This window comes from Etheostoma cragini, chromosome 3, assembly GCF_013103735.1.
Source record: "Etheostoma cragini isolate CJK2018 chromosome 3, CSU_Ecrag_1.0, whole genome shotgun sequence".
Taxonomy (NCBI): domain Eukaryota; kingdom Metazoa; phylum Chordata; class Actinopteri; order Perciformes; family Percidae; genus Etheostoma; species Etheostoma cragini.
The window spans coordinates 23527845-23545274 of record NC_048409.1 but is presented as its reverse complement, the minus strand read 5'-3'; the positions used below and the strand labels follow the sequence as shown (position 1 = coordinate 23545274).

Genomic DNA, 17430 nt, shown 5'->3' with positions numbered 1-17430 from the left:
GGAAACTAATTGATTTGACAACATGTGTGTTTGTTAGTACCCTCCACGCAGAGCATGTGATGCAACTAATATATTTCTCATCAAGCGAGATTTCTGACTTTGAATTTCATCCCCCGGTAATGGATTGGACACGGAGATTCAGTGTCGCTTTTAAAGAAAGGGGCCGAGGTATGCATCATGCCGTTCTCTGTTTTCCATTTGCCCCCTCTTTTTTCTTGTAATATCCTATTTCAATAAGATCACTGACACTCCCAAATCGTCACGTCCGTCTGCGTAAAGACTGATGGTTTCTTCCTCTCAGTAAAAATAAAAAACAAATATCACTATTATACCCCAACCTAATAGTCCATCCTTTATTCTATTACTCAAACTGCTGAAAACATGTAAGGTCCACGTGTTAACAGTGGCCTATTCATTTATTTGCCTAAAGCCCGCAAAAGCCAATAATAGCCTACCACTCATTTGATGATGATGTGGCCTGCATTGGGACTCATAATAACACCTAGTATAGTAATTAAGCCATTCTTCAAAGTTACAAAACTTCAAATTACTTCAAATTTACAAACTCACATTTCCCCTCTTCTTGAAGCTATGTTATGACAACTTGCAGGAGTCATTCATGTCAAGGCGTGATAATAATCCTCCGCCTGAAGATAATGACATCCTCCTTAGCAGGTGAAAGGCCCCCCGTTAGTCCTGCTTATTTTAAACTCAGCGTCCCATTGTTCGCACGCGTTTTTGACAGCAAAGTCAACATTTGAAGTGCGTTTTTTTTCCCCAAAGCAACTAAAAGAGACGAATGTTAATTGAAGCCTATTAGCCCGGGGGACATCTCTTCCCTGTAAATTAAGGTAGATGACAGGGACTCCGACAGGCACCCCCCGTCAGGCCCCCGTTATAGCCCATAGGTGTGTGTGTGTGTGTGTGTGTTGAGACATGAAAGTGTTGACCATGCGCTCGGGGGTGGGGGCTTTTCAGCTTTAGTTGGGCATGAGTTACACAAAGGTGTCAGGGCTTTTTCAACAGATAAAACATATTTTCAACTCGATGTTTTTTTTCTTCATATAGGCCTGGGTCTAGAAATTTGATCATAAACCGATTTACCACTTTGCTTTCTTGTAATGTACCTTGATCGCCCATTGATACCTGGGGTAAAACCCACCTGATCGACGTGAGGAAAGGTCGCCCCAGCGCTGTCATGTGTCCGAAATCACATGGACTGAATGAGTTTGAATGAATCCAAACATCGTACGCTGGCCTACTCTGTTGGTGCGTCGGTGCAGACAATCAACGTGGATGCTAAGATTGTGAGGACGGAGTGGCCTTTCTTCGAATGATGGACAGTGAAGTAAAACGACCTTTTGTCTGATTTCAAAGCTCAGGACCGGAACCTTTGCGCCAGTGATTGATTAGGGACTAAAAGATGCTGTGATCCAAGATACTCCTAAAAGATGCACCTAAAAAACATCCATGGCTACATTTTAGGACACAACTCATCACTCCACTATTCATTTAGTTTGGCTAGTGACAATATTAATTATTAGACATTTGGAGGTGGAAATACTCTATAGTGGTGGCACTGAGCTAGACTGGCTTTACGGCCGCCCTGGCGTCGTATCCTGCTGTGGCGCACGTCCCCCTTTAGACTGTTCTCGGCTGGCTGGTGCTCAGTCTGAAAACCACAATAAATTCCTTGAGATGCACACACTTTAGCACCATTTGTGTCATATATGAGGCCATGGGGTGGAAACAAATTAGGGGTCGTGTGCGACTGCATGCATTAAACAGTTTACTGATAATATTACGCACAGATTTCTGACTAGATTAGCAATAGATAGGCTACATCTCACTGATGAAAATCAACAGTTACAAGTTTGGATGTTGCCTCATAGGCTCCTGTATTGTTGAATGCGTTCAGAATCCGGGTTTGTTTTTGGTTTTATAATTTGAAAGTTTAGATGAAGAAAAAAATCAATAGAAACCGTATAGGCTAAAAGAACAATGTCAGAAACATTGGTCTCTCTGCAAATGTTACCTGTTGTGAAACATGAAGGACCTTTCAGTCAGCATTGAATTTGGTCGAGAAAACGTGGCTGGAAGTTATGGTGTCCAATAATATATGATCTATATCTAAAGATCCATAGATGGAGTCGTCAATGAAGTAAAATATATAATGTATATAAAAGAAAATAATAGCAAATACAATGCAGTTACAGCTGCCTTGCAAGGATTATATCATTATAAATGTTCAGTTTTATTTAGGATTGGTTGTTTTTCTTAGGCCGATGTTATTTCGAGGCTGTGCTCGTGGTATGATCTGAAAATGTTGTTTAATATGTTGTAATTTACATATAGGCCTATAAAGAAGTTAGTGAAATTGATCACGCATTACACAGTTTCTGGTCAGTCCATGCCGACAGTGTATTAACATTGGCCATGTTTTTCTCCTAAATCCTTATTTTATTTTATTTTAGAATAGAGTGAGTGGTCGGTGAGCTATCGACTTAGCCTACTGAAAAAAAGCTCCCATCAGGACCAGTGTGTCTGTGAAACCTAGTTTGTGACTTACTAATAATGTAGGCTACCACATTAACCAAGTAAATGTAGCACGTCTGTCATCGTGTGTTGCTCCACTTTCCCCCCAGTAGGCTAGTTCACTCAACACATAAGCAGGTTTTGAGACTTTTTTGGTGGTTAAACAGTACATTCAGTGACTCAGCCATAGCTTTGGGTTTTGTGAATTGACGCCTGTCCCATTTGAGCGGAACTGTGACAGCGTCTCTGATAGGACGGAAGTTTTCAGCCTCAGCCAATCATCGCGACCCACTGCGTCCCGGGTTCAACCTCTCGACCAATCACAACTAGGAGCGCTGACGGGGAGAGAGAAGAGCTCCGCTACTTTTGACTGTCTCTTCTCACTTTGAACCAGTGTCAACAAACAACAACAATATTTTCGTCTTAGCAGCATCGTCTTGGCAACCACATTTCGAAGAGCCCAAATACTGGCGAAAAACACGGAGAAGACTGAGAAACTAAGTCGTATCAACTTGAAACAAATTAAATTATCTTCTTCTTTTTTTTGTCGTCACATTTGACTCCTCAGAGGGTCGTGGTTGTCCCGGGATACACTGGTGCTCGGCTGTAGCCGGGTGCGGATATCTAAAGCTAACCGAGGCTAACCTTTCTGGAAGCTTCCTCACAGGAGACACGGCGATTTCAACGACGACCTCCTGCTGCAAACTCGGTGTCGGAGCAACCGCCTCCCCGTTAGGAGGAGGTTTCGTTAGTCACTGGGGTGTTGGAGGTATGACTGCGTTGGCGGGGTCGATACCCAGGATGATGCGACCCACGCTGGCTCAGAACTACCCCCGCAGTGGCTTCCCACTGGAAGGTAAAGCATCACATTGCCAAAGGAAGGTTAGGCTACTCGGGATGTTGACGGGAGTTATGTGGGTTTCAGTGCTAGTTAGTCAAAAGTCAACATTACTTTTAATGTAGCCATAGACCTTACATCCATTTGTTCCTCGGTTAAGGTATTTCACTGTTCATTTCTCACAAGGTTTTTGTGTAATTTCAGCAACTTTTAGCAAACTTGTTTGCAGGCTAATAGCCTATGAAATAGAGGCTATTTCACTGTTAAATAACAATAATTAGACAATAATAAAACATTATGCTTCGTCTGTAGGCACCATGTTAATGTTTAATGGGATAGCCTACTTTTACACATTATCTTCGCAACCATATTTATTGTCAGCTGTTTGTGGGGCAGTAAAAATAAAACGACTGCTTCATATTGTTATTGGGGTATTCAGTTACATTTGGTGTCAGATGAAACTTTACTTCCCCTGGTGTTGTGTATCCCAAAACAACGTACACTAGATCCCTTTGGTGACAACTTCGTTTTATATTTTGATTACATAGTATCTACCCCGTTGGGTCAAGGCCGTGTGAACCAACTCGGAGGAGTTTTTATTAATGGCAGACCTTTGCCCAACCACATCCGACATAAAATCGTGGAGATGGCCCACCATGGCGTCAGGCCGTGTGTCATCTCCCGTCAGCTCCGGGTCTCCCACGGCTGCGTGTCCAAAATCCTGTGCCGGTACCAAGAGACGGGCTCCATCCGACCGGGGGCCATCGGTGGCAGCAAACCCAAGGTATGGACCAGAGAAAGCAGATCAGAGGCTCCTGTACGATGTTTGTAGCCTCTTTGTAGAGCAAGGTCTAAACTTTTTTTTTAACACACACATTGACTTGTTGATTTTTTAGGTCATAGCATGTAAAGGCAATGTATGCGTTGTGCCCCAAGGGCCACAACAAAGTGAATAAACACTGCGACTTTTCTGACCTTTGAAGCAGGGAACCACGCCGGACGTAGAGAAGAGAATAGAAGAATACAAGCGGGAGAACCCGGGTATGTTTAGCTGGGAGATTCGGGATAAATTACTGAAGGATGGGATATGTGACCGCAACAACGTTCCTTCAGGTAATAAAGGGCAGTGGTGGATTAATTGAAATAATACTATTATTATTATTATTATTATTATTAGGCTGGTCTAATAGGTCTATATTTGATTTGATATTTCTACGTTTAGCCTGGTTTACGTTCTATGTTTTTATTTCTTTATATTTCATAAATTAAAACTTTGACCACAACATTTTATCATAGACACACTCGAAAATGTTTTTATACATTCAAAATAAGTTAGTAAAATAAAACAAATGTTTTTCCCTACAACAAACCTACCGTTTCTTTCAGTGTTTTAATTTTTAGAGACTTTTGACAACTTAATATATCCTGTAAGCTTTTTTTTAAAATTTCAGATAAATTGCTTTTTTTTGAACATATTTCAATAGTAGTGCCAAGTATTTTAAATTAAATAGCCTACTTTGTGAATATAATTTCTTGTTTTGTATTTCTATTTTTGTAATTTCTACTTTTCTAACGAACTTTTGCAGTGAGCTCCATCAGTCGCACCATGCGGAGTAAGTTCGGGGGGAAAGGCGATGAAGAGGAGGATGAAGAGGAAATCGAGAGGAAAGAGTTGGAGGAGAACGACCGGAGGGCAAAACACAGCATCGAAGGCATCTTGGGAGACAGATGTGAGTGAACAGCTGGAGTCATTGTGGCTGATGTAGAAGAAAAAAAAGTTGGCAGTTAACTTTAGCTGGGGTTATCTATTTCATATCCGTGACCCCCACACACATAAGAGCGAGTGGAATCATGTTGGATCAGATACTGTCTCAGTGAGCCCATATGGAAGGAATGTGATTAGAATTGTCATTTATATCATTGCTAAACTGTCTATTTAAAATGTCCTTTGGGAATTTTAGTAGCGACAGTGAAGACGTAACGGGCTATTTATTCACCTATAGGTCTATTATCTAATTGTGATAATCTCCAGTGATTTAAATTATAGAGGGCTTCCTTCCCATTCCTTAGGGTGACTTCAAGAAATCTGTGAAACACTATCAGGCTCCTCCAACCTGTTGATTGCTTTGGAGCAGGGTGTGAAGGAGAACGCTTTTCCTTAGCTGTGTAACGAGACTCACTGTGGAGTTTTAGCATGCTGTAAAGTTGTTGGCTGGGGGTGAAGAGTGTGTGTCGTCCTTTGTTGGGAATTCTTTATCGACCATATCTCTCCAGCTAATGCTTTTTCCCATGAGGCCATACCGTAAATCAAACAGCAGGTGATGGCTTTGTGCGGGAAAGGAGAATGTGGAGTGCCGGTGTGTATGTCCAGCAGTCGTTTAAAAGCAGTGTGGATGAATAACAGCAAGTCTGCATATTAGGATGCACGTGTTTTAAAACTAATTTCATTCTTCTGGATTAAAGAAGCCGTCCACAACATTATAAGTGATTCCACGATATTTTAGTGATAGTTGCCTTATTAAATTGTACTTGGTAGTTGGCTATTGTTTATGCAACAAATCAATTTGTATTAGTTTTAATGAGCAGCGTTTAGTGGGAGCTCCTGCAAAAGCCAATTCAGACTAATAAAAATCATATATTTTATTTAACACGTGAAATTCATTCAAATGCAATTTAAGTTGTTTTGTTTATTTATTTCTTATGGATTTAATCAAGGCCGAATAGACTGACACCAAATTCAAAGTGTTTTTCGAAACTAGTGACATCCGACATCCCCTCCTACTAACAAAGACTCTTAAAGATTGTACAGTCTCGGAGTCAAATCTTGTTTAAAACTGCATGAAGTTGTAGGATAGGATAGGATGTGTTGCAATATACTTCTTCGTCTCATTTCAGTGTCACAGACAGCCACATCAGCACAATTGTAAATTCAAAAGGGATTTAGGGCTCATTATACAGCTACATTAGACCTAGTAAGCCTATTTTTAATGTCATTACTTTACATTTTTGCCTATACGTCATTAGAGTTTAAATTCGATACGCCTTAAATTGGTACTTTCCAAATGATTACTACCTCCATGGTCAGTCGTCTTGCCGGTGAGTTGTTTGGAGAAACAAAACTGTTCTTTTCATCACTTACTGGATGCAACCAATTTAATCATTTTTCTTTCCACGTTGGAAAAGTGAATTACACTTTTTAGTGGGCTCAATGTGTGACAACTAAATTGAAATGGAGAAATGCCATTCCGGGAAAAAACCCTGGAGGTGATTGGACAATTCACTCTCAGTCCAACTTCAGAGCTCGCAATATTGTAGCCTTTAAAGTAAAAAAATACACATATTTTATATATTAGCACTTTAATAAGCTAGATAGCCTACCTAATAATCTATCAGCCCCTATCCTAGCACCAGAGACCGGACGACTCCCAACATGAGTTGTTCAAACAGTTCCCATCTCTTTTCTTTTCCCTTTTTAAACCAGTTTAAGCAGCGAAATGTCAACATGTAGCTAGCCCACCATTTCCCTGTAAGCACCTTCTTCGTCAAATATGGGAGGAGAGATACAGGACTCATAGTCTGAGGAGACAAAATGTCCCCCAGATGAGTTGATCAAACATTTGTTCAACGGTTTCCAACTCCTCACAAAGACACGCCTCGCGCGCACAACGGGACGCTCAAGGATGAACTTGGGAGACAAAGACGCGAGAGTCTATTTGGAGCTCACGCTTGGGCTGCGCGCGGACAAAAGGCCAGCTTGGAAACAGCTTTGGCCGTCGCTAAAGAAGAAGGCAACCTGTTTATAATTCAGTTGAAGAAAAAGCTTCTCCACAGAAAAGGCCGACAAAACACACTATGAGGCCGCAATGAAGGATGAATTATTCAGGGAGCGCTCCGGCCCGTTCACCGAGAGAAAATGGCCGTTTTCCCCTACAAAATGTTTCCTTTTTGGGGTCGGCTAAAGAAGCCCACTGCCCTTCACAATGACAATTGAGGCCTCTGAAATCTACTCACGTATTGCCCAAGGATGCGTGCTCGCCCCCAAAACCTGTGCTGTGTGCGCGCACAATTACGCATTGATAACTTCCCGTCGATCCAGCCTGTAGCCTACTCTTTTCAAAGTAAATTGGGTAATGCGATTCGTTCTGATAAAGGCGCACAAGAGGAAGACACACCACCCTCTAAACTAACCATCTTATTATCTTCGGGGTCTTTCTATTTAAAAAAAAAAAAAAAACAGGCCAGCACTTTCGGAGTTTTTGTTTCTTCTGACGTCAGTGAACTTTTTTGCTTTCCTTTTGCATCTGTAATGTCAGCGCTTTAAAAAATAAAAGGCAACATTGTATGATTCTGCAGATTTTGATTCCTAAGTTTATCATAATATTCAGTCTGACAAAACAAAATGGCCTTCTCCGTCTTGAATGATGATGCTAATAATCCCGAGCCGTCTCCAGCCTGTAACTTATGATCTATAATTGATTCTTTGATGAATCTTGGCCTTGCCCCCTCGAACATTAATAATGTCTTTTAAATGATGTCGATATTGTGCTATGTCCCATTTAATGACGGGGGGAGTGTATTAAAGAGTTATTTTGGTGAATGGGAACCAATGTTCTCCCCGGAGAGCCCCGGTCTGGCCCGGAGCGCAGCTCCACAATGGGGGCCACGGCCACCCGTTCTCCACTGCGCACAACTTCGAACCCCCCCCCCCGCTCCGCCTCAACCTCCTTCTCCACCACTTGCTCCCCAAATCTCTTCAAGCAGATTAAATCGACTCTTTTATTTCATCTCACTTTCATCTGGAGAGCAACACCGCCCCTCTCTCTCTGTGTCCTTCTCTCTCAGTGTTTCTCTCAGCCTGCGGCGCACAGCTCGTTTCATATCTGACTCCATCCTCCAGAGCGCACAAAGGAAGTCAGTCCAGTTCCATAACGTTTCCAATTAAGTTCCTTATTAACCGTTTGCGGTTTGATTCTAAATGTATTAAGTTACGATTTCAAAATGGCATACCTAAAAAAACATTGCAGTAAATCTGATAAGTAGCTGATTCTGATTCACATGTTTCATTTGTTATTTTGGCCTCCACCTTTCTCTACAGTATATACTTGAAGTTGTCTGCTTTGAAACAACACATATCTGTTGTAACTTTTTAATACAAGAACTTGAGTTAATATATGTTAACAGCAAATTAATTAACGCCAAATTTCAAAACAATGCCATTTTATCTTCAAATACCTGTTGGCTACTTTTCTGACTTTCTTGAATGCTGGCTTTAGAGCATTACTATATGGCCAAAAGAGACAGTTATTTTCAAAAGGCACTGCAGCCTAAAGTTGCTCAATTCATTAAATAGTGAATGTTAATAATTCAAATGTAATTTTAAGGCGTATTTTTTGACATTGCAATATAAATTCAACCACATTTTCTTCCGAATTCCTATTTATTAAGTACAAAGTTAAACACAGAAAGAAATTCCTACTCAAAAACCTGTCCTCCTCCCCATGTTCTATTTAATATTTATATATCTGGCAGTTATATTGGCCCTCCAGGCCTTTTTCTCCCAACGTCATAGTAATTAACCCAGGAGACAAAGTTAATGATTAAAAAGACACGGTGTCCTGGACTCCTCCCTTCTCCGGCTTCACATTTTCACAGTATATCTTTTAGAGTCCAGACTTTGTTAGGTGAAATTAGCCGGATAATACAGAGGAGCCTTGTTGAGGGCTGATACATTTCCATTTAGGCCGGCCATGTGCGCACACACTCACTCAAACACACGCACGGACACACACACACACACACACACACACACACACACACACACACACACACACACACACACACACATTCCACTCTGCAATGCAAACATTCAAAGGGATAACTTTATTTGGTGAAAGGGGATCCTGGAAAGGGCTAATTGAATAAGCCCAGGATCTTTGAAAAACCCCTACCATGGTGAGCGCAGTCATCATGTCATAATTAGGTTTATTGAGGCGCATTCCTTCAATCTGCCTCCATTCCCCCAGGCTCATTGTATCCAGGGCCCAGGCCAATGGCTGGAGGACAAAAGGGAACCGTGAGCACACAATACATGAAAGAGCCATAAAGATTTAGCTTGCTTTGTAACAGAAACGGAGTAGGACTTTGTTTGTGTAAATAATGCAAGTGAATGAGGATCTTGGGTTTCTCTGCCACTTGGGGTGAAGGATGGCGTGCTGCAAATGTAATATGTGGGCACAAACTGGATCAGTGCCAGGGCATAGAGAGGAGGAGAGGATTGAGGGAGGAGGAGTGATATAGGAAGGCGCAAGGGAGCAGAGGTGGTGGCAGAGAATGGGTTGAGAGCACAGATGGAGCAGTGTGTTAAGTGTGTGGTGATGTATTTTGCAGAGGCATTTGACCATAGACAGACTTTTCCTGTAACTTTTGTTTACCAGCTGTTTTCAGTTGCTATCTCAACAACTTACTCGGACTGTAACGTGTTTACTGATAACACTTTTCCAAGATGAGAATATTTGCAAGTGACGTTTATATATGTTTCCAATTGCTCATTATTACATGTTTTTGCATGCTGAATGAATGATCAATGAGGTCAATTGTTTTGCCTTTTTGTTTTGTTTATAGTGGCTTTTAAAGCATTGTTCTGAAATACGCAACAGTAGTCATCATAGATACCAATTGGAAGAACACACAGATTTGACCATTTAGAAAATGAAACATGTTGTAAGTTGTAAAGCTCATCTTAGTCAGTTAATCGATAAGTCGATCAACAGAAAAATAATAGCTAACTATTTTGGTAATGGATTAATTGTTTAGGTCTGTTATTTTTTAGCAATTGCTCAAAATTCTCTGGTTTTAGCTACAGCAATGTAAGATCTGCGATATATTTGGGTTTTGACGATGACACTTGGATTTTGCATTCATTTTTTTCTTTTCTACCATTTTGTAGACAAAGTGATTAATCTAAATCGAGAAAATAACCAGCAGATTAATTGATGACAAAAATAATCTGTAGTTATAGTCCTAATAAGTAGCTGCTTATAGTAGTTGCTGTTAATGTCTTATCAAATTGGACAAAGACAGAACCAATAAGCTCTCAATTGGATCTTATTATAGCTATTGGCTATTACTGGCCCGAGCCAAGTGTCTGGTGAAGAGGGCTCTGTCTGTCTGTTGAAAGAATGAATGTGTCAGTCCCTGGGCATGAGGGCAAAGGGGGGCATGAGGGCCAAGTGGCGAGCACCAAATCACTCTCCTCTACCCCGGGGCTCTCTCTGTCTCTCTGTCTCTCTGTCTCTCTGTCTCTCTCTCCTCATCCTGCACTCCTCCCTCTCTCGTGAGTTTTTTCTAATAAGCCCATGCATGATGACTATTCAAGCATGAAAACATAGTTATCTGGAAATGAATGGCTGCTCTATGCTTCATTAAAGCCTCTTTTTCCTTTCACACTCTTATTGTGACCCTCTGATATCAATTCAAAGGGCAATTAATGAATGCACACCAACTTTGAAGTCAGGGTGATTTCTGAGAGGGTGGGGGCTCGTGCGTCTGTGTGTGCGTGTGTATAGGGGGGAGGGGGGAGGGGGAAGGGGGTATTTAGGGTATTCCCCCTTCAAGACCTGATGTAGCGCCCCAGCCTTCACCCGTGATGGACTAGCCACATTGAGCTGAGAGTGAGCGAGCCCCAAAGACGGTTTGAAGGGAGTGAAAGAGTGAAAAGGCCCAGCGAAGGTCAAGTAGAATGGCTCGCCTTAGAATAAGGCCCCTCTTTATCTGCTGCAAGTATGCACTATAGGCACAACAGCTGGGGGGAAAGGGGGAGAGAGGTTATTTTTTAATGTGCATGATTGTGTTTGTGTGTGTGTGCGTGTGTGTGTCTGAGAAAGTAAGGAAGCATGTGAGTGCATGGGTTTTCCTCTCATGCATCTGCCTGTGTTTTTGCGAACATGGTTGTTTTTAAAAAGTGTGTATGTGCATGAGCGTGTTTTCGGGGTTAGGGTTAAGTGTCAAAGTTGTCAGAGGCCAGCCGGAGGCCAGTAAATGCAGCATATATGGTGCTGATGTGGGACAGGCAGCTGTCAATCACATGACTGATGAAGCCTGACTTTCATTCAGAGCTTTGTTAACTAATTAGCCCAGAAGCTTTTGTGTCGTGTCGGAAAGGAGGCTTAAAATGTGTGTTTAAAATGCTGTAGTCGTGCCATGTGGGAACATCTTTTGTAATGTGCACACTCTCAAACTTGAAGGCACCAAGCCCACATAGAATTGTGATTGTGAGATAGATTTGTTTTTAACACTACTAGTGTTAAAACTTTACAGTGTAAACTATAAAAAGTACTGTATGATAAAATTAATCCATTTCGTTCAGGCTTTTTTGAATGAATGTAGCTCTCTGTAGAACTTGTTTACAGGTATTTCCGTGTTGAAATAGGGATTTTCTGCCAAACCAGGAGTTCCTTAGTAATATTTATCATCTGACAGTTGAGGTAAAAAGTTGGAAACTCAGATCTACCCTCACCCATGTAACATGAATGGAGCCTTATACAGTACATTGCTGCTAGTCTAAATGTGTAGATTCTGTTATACTTTTATTTTGTTCTTAAGTTTCATAAAAGTAATTGCACTGGATCAGATTCTTCACATTGTTAAAGCATGACCATTATCAAGGTGAACTTACTTGACCTAAACCAGAGTTGTATGTGCTTATGGAATGCTTTTGTGTTGTTCATGATGGCCTTACATTTTCTTGAAAATTAACAAGAATTCATAAGGAAGATTAATAGCTGCTACAGCCAGTAGACGCAGCCTGGCAGCAGATTTAAGAGGGATGAAACTGTCAGACTTCCTACTTGTCAACTAAAACAATTGAGAATGACAGCTAACAGCTAACCTTGTTGGATTTCAACAAGTGCCCCACTGACTGGAGATGTGGGTTAAAAGACAGGGAAGAACTGCAGGGTCACAGGGCCACGGAGGGTCAGTCTCCCCAAGCGCACACAGGAAACAGGGTTAGAAACACATTTAGCTACAAATGACAGGTAACCATTTCCTGATACCCCCTACATCCTCAACAACTCACATAATCCTTTGTTGACAGCATCAGACTCCTCATGCCCTTTGTCATGTAATTTTTTGTTGCATAACAAGGCTTTGACCGACGACAGTTTGCTCACATCATTGCTTTTTGTGTAATCACAGTCCCATGTTACAAAACACACACACACACACACACACACACACACACACACACACACACACACACACACACACACACACACACACACACACACACACACACAAACACACACAGCTCTTGCACACTCATTTACTAGGGCAGCTGTGAAGGTTGAAACTCCTCCTTAGCAAGTCAAGTGAGTTCGCCCTCCAACCCCCCTCCCACACGCATACGCACACAAAAAATCCACACACACTCCATCTTTTTCTTAACCCACCAGAAAGAGTCACAGATGGGTCCATAAGCTGTCAGTAAAGCCATTATCCGGCCCAGCATCTGCCTGTCTTGACTTCTATATACTGTTTAATGCAGTCAGCCAGTCACTTAGTCCCCCAGCTCCTGAATAGGAGCAGCATGGTCGGCCCGCCCAAATAAATGCTGCGTTTATGTCCTCTGCCTTTTGTTTTGTGATTTTTTTTGAGAGGGGTTGGTGGAGAGAAGGGGGGGAATGTGTCAGATGCTCAATTTAACCTAACTATTAACCAAAGCCCCAGAAGAGTTACTGGGATGTCTGCGGAGGGGTGTAAGTGGTCCACATATGGTCAGTCAATTCCCCCAAGTCCCCAAATCCAAGTTCCCCTTTCACTCCCTCTCTATCTGTCCCTTACGCACATGCATGCATGCTCAATGTGTACTGTCTCATGTCGCAGTGGACATATTTAAGCCTTTGTGTGCCTATCCAAATGCCCCCCTCCCCTTAAAAACAGCAATGCCCAAGTCTTTACAACAGTCTGTTTCTGCTAAATCCGCTATTCTGCTCCTTCCTCTGCTCCTTGTTTTTCTCTTCCCTCGGATGGCGTTGCATGGTGGGATCCATTTTGGGCTTTCTTGGCTTCAGAGAGGTTGTTTTGGCTTGGAGTCCATGCACTGTGTGCCTCTCAGGGCTTTAGTTTGGTTAAATTAAACAGTTTTCTTTTCTCCTCTAACCCATTCCACCCACCCCGTTCCAACTGCTCCTCTCTTATTTTGCGGCTTAATGCTCCTCGGCTCCTGGGCAATCTTGTTGAGGCTCCTTTCCAGGCCTTTTCCTGCTCAGATAATTTTACCCTTTTAAGGCTCATATTTTCTCATATTTTGATGAACTGACAAGAGCCAATACCATGTCTGCAACCCCCCGCTCCTTTAAGCTGAGGTGGAGCAAAAAATATACAGAGAGAAGTGAAGTGTTTACAAGGGCTATAAATACAGCATTTTAAGATATAGCATATGTATGCAGGCAGGCAGCGATATGAGGGTTAGAGAGTATAATTTCATTGGCCAAGGCTATTTGACGGTGCCAAATCGTTCGATCAGATCTTAGGGATAGCGAGGCGATGACGGCAAACAGGGCACTCTGAAACCACAGGTTTACAAGGTTGGAAGAGATTCGGGGAGTAGGGGAAAGGTTTCAGTCTTTTTCACTCTTCCCTCTCCTCTTTGTCTCGGTAAGAGAGGTAATATACATTCTGATGCTGATCATTTTGGAAAGTGTGTGTGTTTGTATGTGAGTGTGTGTGTGTGTGTGTGTGTGTGTGTGTGTGTGTGCGTGCGTGCATGTGTGCGTGCGTGCATGTGTGTGTGTGTGTGTTTGCTTGACCACACTGAAAGGCATGTGAGCAGGGGGAGCATGTTAATGGACGCCAAAGTGGAGACGCCTCAAGGCTGACAAGCTCGATTAACGTAGCCTTAAAATGCGTGTAGAATCAGGGGAAGCCCAGCGCTGTGGACATGTGTGGACACAGTCTTGTGCTTGGAGTGCTGCAGTCTTTGTGTGTGTGTTTATGAGCTCCTGAGCCGAACTGTGGGGAGTAGTGAGATTCGGGGTTGATTGGGTGGCTGCCCTCTGTGTTGGTACAAGTTTGCTTCTAAAACCCCCTTTTACACCCTGTGTGTCACCCTATTATCTTCATCCCCTGCCACTTTAATTTGCATTACATTATAATTTAGAATTCTAGGCATGTGGATGATGCTTAAGCAGACATGCATAAGGCTTTACAGTGTCGTTAACGCACACACGCACGCACGCACGCATGCACACGCACAAAAAATACAGCAAGTTACTTTAAGTTTAGATTGCAATTGCCAAAAATACAAGTTGGTTTTACTACCTGAAAGCCACAGTGAAAGTTACTTTTAGTAGGGAGCATATCTAACTTTTTCAGGTTTTTGTGATTTTATGTAAAAGCAGAAGATCAGATTTAATTGATTTCCACCCAGGTTTTATGGCTACATACATCCAAAATTAAATTTCTATTGGAACAGGTTTCATATATTTTATTATTTTGGGAAACATTGGGAAGTTTCTCAAAATAATTAAAAAATGACTAAATCTAGCCAATGTTTTTTTTTTATAATCCAGTTTTTGGGCATCTTATTTTGGGCCTTTACCATTCCCAGTAAACTCTTAAATGTAACCTATGTATTATCCTGGACAAGGCAGAAACACACCTGTTTGTTAATATCTTACTTTTGAGGTATTACTAAGAAAAGAGACTGAGATGGAGGAAATCATCAGGATGGACATACTTCCTTTTACTTAAGCTAGTATCTATGTATTGAAGAGGGTCCACAAGCCATCAATGTACTACACCTCCACCACCACCACCACCACCACCAACAACAACAACAAAAACCAACACAGATGCCCAGACATACTATCCCCATGGGGACATTTACATCGAAAACAACAGTCCCTGTTGCTCTGCACTGCCCTTCTCACCCCCTCAGGTGCTCTTGCAGTTCCCTCTGGAGGAAAGGGGGTGTTTTTTCTCGGGGGGGGTAGGGGTAGAATGCCCCCCGGCTGTGCACCCATCCACCCCTCCTCCCCAGAGCCCTCTGCGGAGCCTCTTTTTAGCCCCCCCCCCCACCCACAGCTCCCCCGTGGGGCAGGTGACAGCCCTCCACTGTGAAGGGCCGAGGGAGCCATGACGGATTCCACAGATGGACCGTGGAAATCGCCGGCAAAGACCTGAGCTCTGTGGAGCAACAAAGAGCCCGAGAGTCACAGAGAGAAATATGGGTGGAAAAGAGAGAGATGGGGAGAAGGGAGACAAAGAGAGGCTGAAAAGGGGGGAGAAGGAGGGAGAAGGAGAGAAAGAAGATGAAGAAGAAGGTGGTGATTGTTTAAGGAAAGTGGCGTGCCCAAGAGCAAAAAGTTTGTGGGCTAATTTAGGCGTTTGCGATTGTTTGAAAGGAAAAATGTGCAAGTGTGACGTTTTCTCCTAACCTTTTTTATACAAGCTAGTAGCCATTTTTTTCACCCAGAGTTCTACCTGTCAGCCATATCATGTTCAGCCCATGCATTATCACTCTCTGTATCATTTTGTTGACTGACCACTGACCCTGCTTCCCCACAAACATTGTTCTCTTTTGGTCCCATCATCTTATCTGACTGTATCTTGTGATGTATAAATTAACGAAGCAAAGTGAAACAAATGAGCCGATTTAGGGTTGTATCTCGACTAGACTCCTGAGACTTCAGAGGTGCCACTCTGTCGCTTCCTTTGAAATGTTCTCAAAATCCCGGTAGCAGTCATAACCGATAGATAATTCCAAAGTGATTAAAGATTTTCCTGGCTGCCTAAGCTTTCCCAGGGCCCAAATCCCTGTGAAATTCTGAGGAACGTGCAGGCTGCTAAAGTCGGGGGGGAGCGAAAAAGCATTCCTAGCAGCCCTCCTCCATGCAGGAACTGGAGGGGGAGGCAACAAAAGGCCTCATCTCTTGTTTTTCAGCCATCCTGTCCAGAACTCCAAAGCCTTGCACTCTACACCCACAAATTCCTCCCCCACCATCTAAAACACAAGTCCTGTAACCCCACTAGTCATACGTTGGTAAAAACGTCTGTGTTTTTTGGTTGGTTGGGGCCTGAAAAGCTGGAAAGATTTTGTCACCACCCTGTGTTTAAATTCCAAAACAGCTGATGAAAGTAAATCCTTATTCACAGTGGCCATTTTGAAGTGTGTTCTCTTATCTCTAGAGAGGAGAGTGGTAGCGTATCATTTCTGTTAAAATGCTGAACTTGTACACTGGTGGACAAAAAGCTAGCAATCTGCTGATTGCTAGCTTTTTGTCTAAATCTAAGTGCCTAAGTGTCTATCTAAGTGCTAAATTGCAAGATATTCAGCAGAGGCTTAAGGCAATATCTCCATTTCTCTCACTCCCCCTTTGAAAATATTTTACTTATTGCCTGCCTTATGCTTGAATGTTTCTTTACCAATTTGCTCCTAATGCATGTTAAGTTGACTCCCACTGCTATTGGTGTTGCAAGGAGAAAATCGCCGAAGGGGAAGAGAGGATCAGTTTCACATGAGGGGCCCTGAGATATTTGGATTCTCTTGTACTTTATTGTTGCTTCTGAGGGGGAACTAATACAGTGTTGCACACAAAACTTCCCCTGTGCTGAGAGGGAATTAATTAAGTGTAACACAAAAAGTGGGACTTTGGCCTTGGTGAACTTAGAAGGGGAGCCAATGGAGTGTTTGACGTATTGAGTTAAAAAGCAAGCTGCCAGCTTATAGAACGTAGATCACAATAGTATTAACACTGATCTAAGACACAGATGAAAAGTAAAAACACAAATGCTGTCAGGACACAAGATATCACTGCAGCTCAGTCATTCCGAAGTCAGAAGAACAACTTATGTATTTCTCAAATTTCAGATATTGATACAATTAATTAGTGGACTGATATAAAAAATATCTTCTTTCAGAAAGTTTGTCATTTATCAAGCAGAAAGGCTAAATGTTCTATTTTGACAGCTTCTCAAATGTGACATCAGAAAGGAGCTCAGACAAAATAATTCATCAAAAATGAATCAGTAACCGAAATGTGAATACTGGTGATGAG

The 17430-nt window shown here is 42.3% G+C and overlaps 1 protein-coding gene and 1 long non-coding RNA gene across 12 annotated transcripts in view; both read left to right on the top strand.

Moving 5' to 3' along the window:
• Positions 1-17430, top strand: part of LOC117939953 — a 308332-nt gene that overhangs the window by 6701 nt on the left and 284201 nt on the right. The window contains exon 2 of the long non-coding RNA XR_004655686.1: positions 2054-2062. This is a non-coding gene — a long non-coding RNA (uncharacterized LOC117939953). The remainder of the gene's footprint in view (positions 1-2053; positions 2063-17430) is intronic.
• pax3b (paired box 3b) overlaps positions 2890-17430 on the top strand; it is a 25392-nt gene continuing 10851 nt past the window's right edge. For 7 of the 11 annotated variants that reach the window (XM_034865195.1, XM_034865207.1, XM_034865194.1 and 4 more), the window contains exons 1-4: positions 2890-3391; positions 3922-4157; positions 4357-4486; positions 4960-5103. In XM_034865195.1, coding sequence (XP_034721086.1) covers positions 3307-3391; positions 3922-4157; positions 4357-4486; positions 4960-5103 — 595 coding nt within the window. In that variant the 5' untranslated portion in view covers positions 2890-3306. Of the gene's footprint in view, positions 3392-3921; positions 4158-4356; positions 4487-4959; positions 5104-5443; positions 5963-17430 lie in introns of those variants that run through there. The other 4 variants (XM_034865217.1, XM_034865213.1, XM_034865224.1 and 1 more) reach the window with 3 other exon arrangements.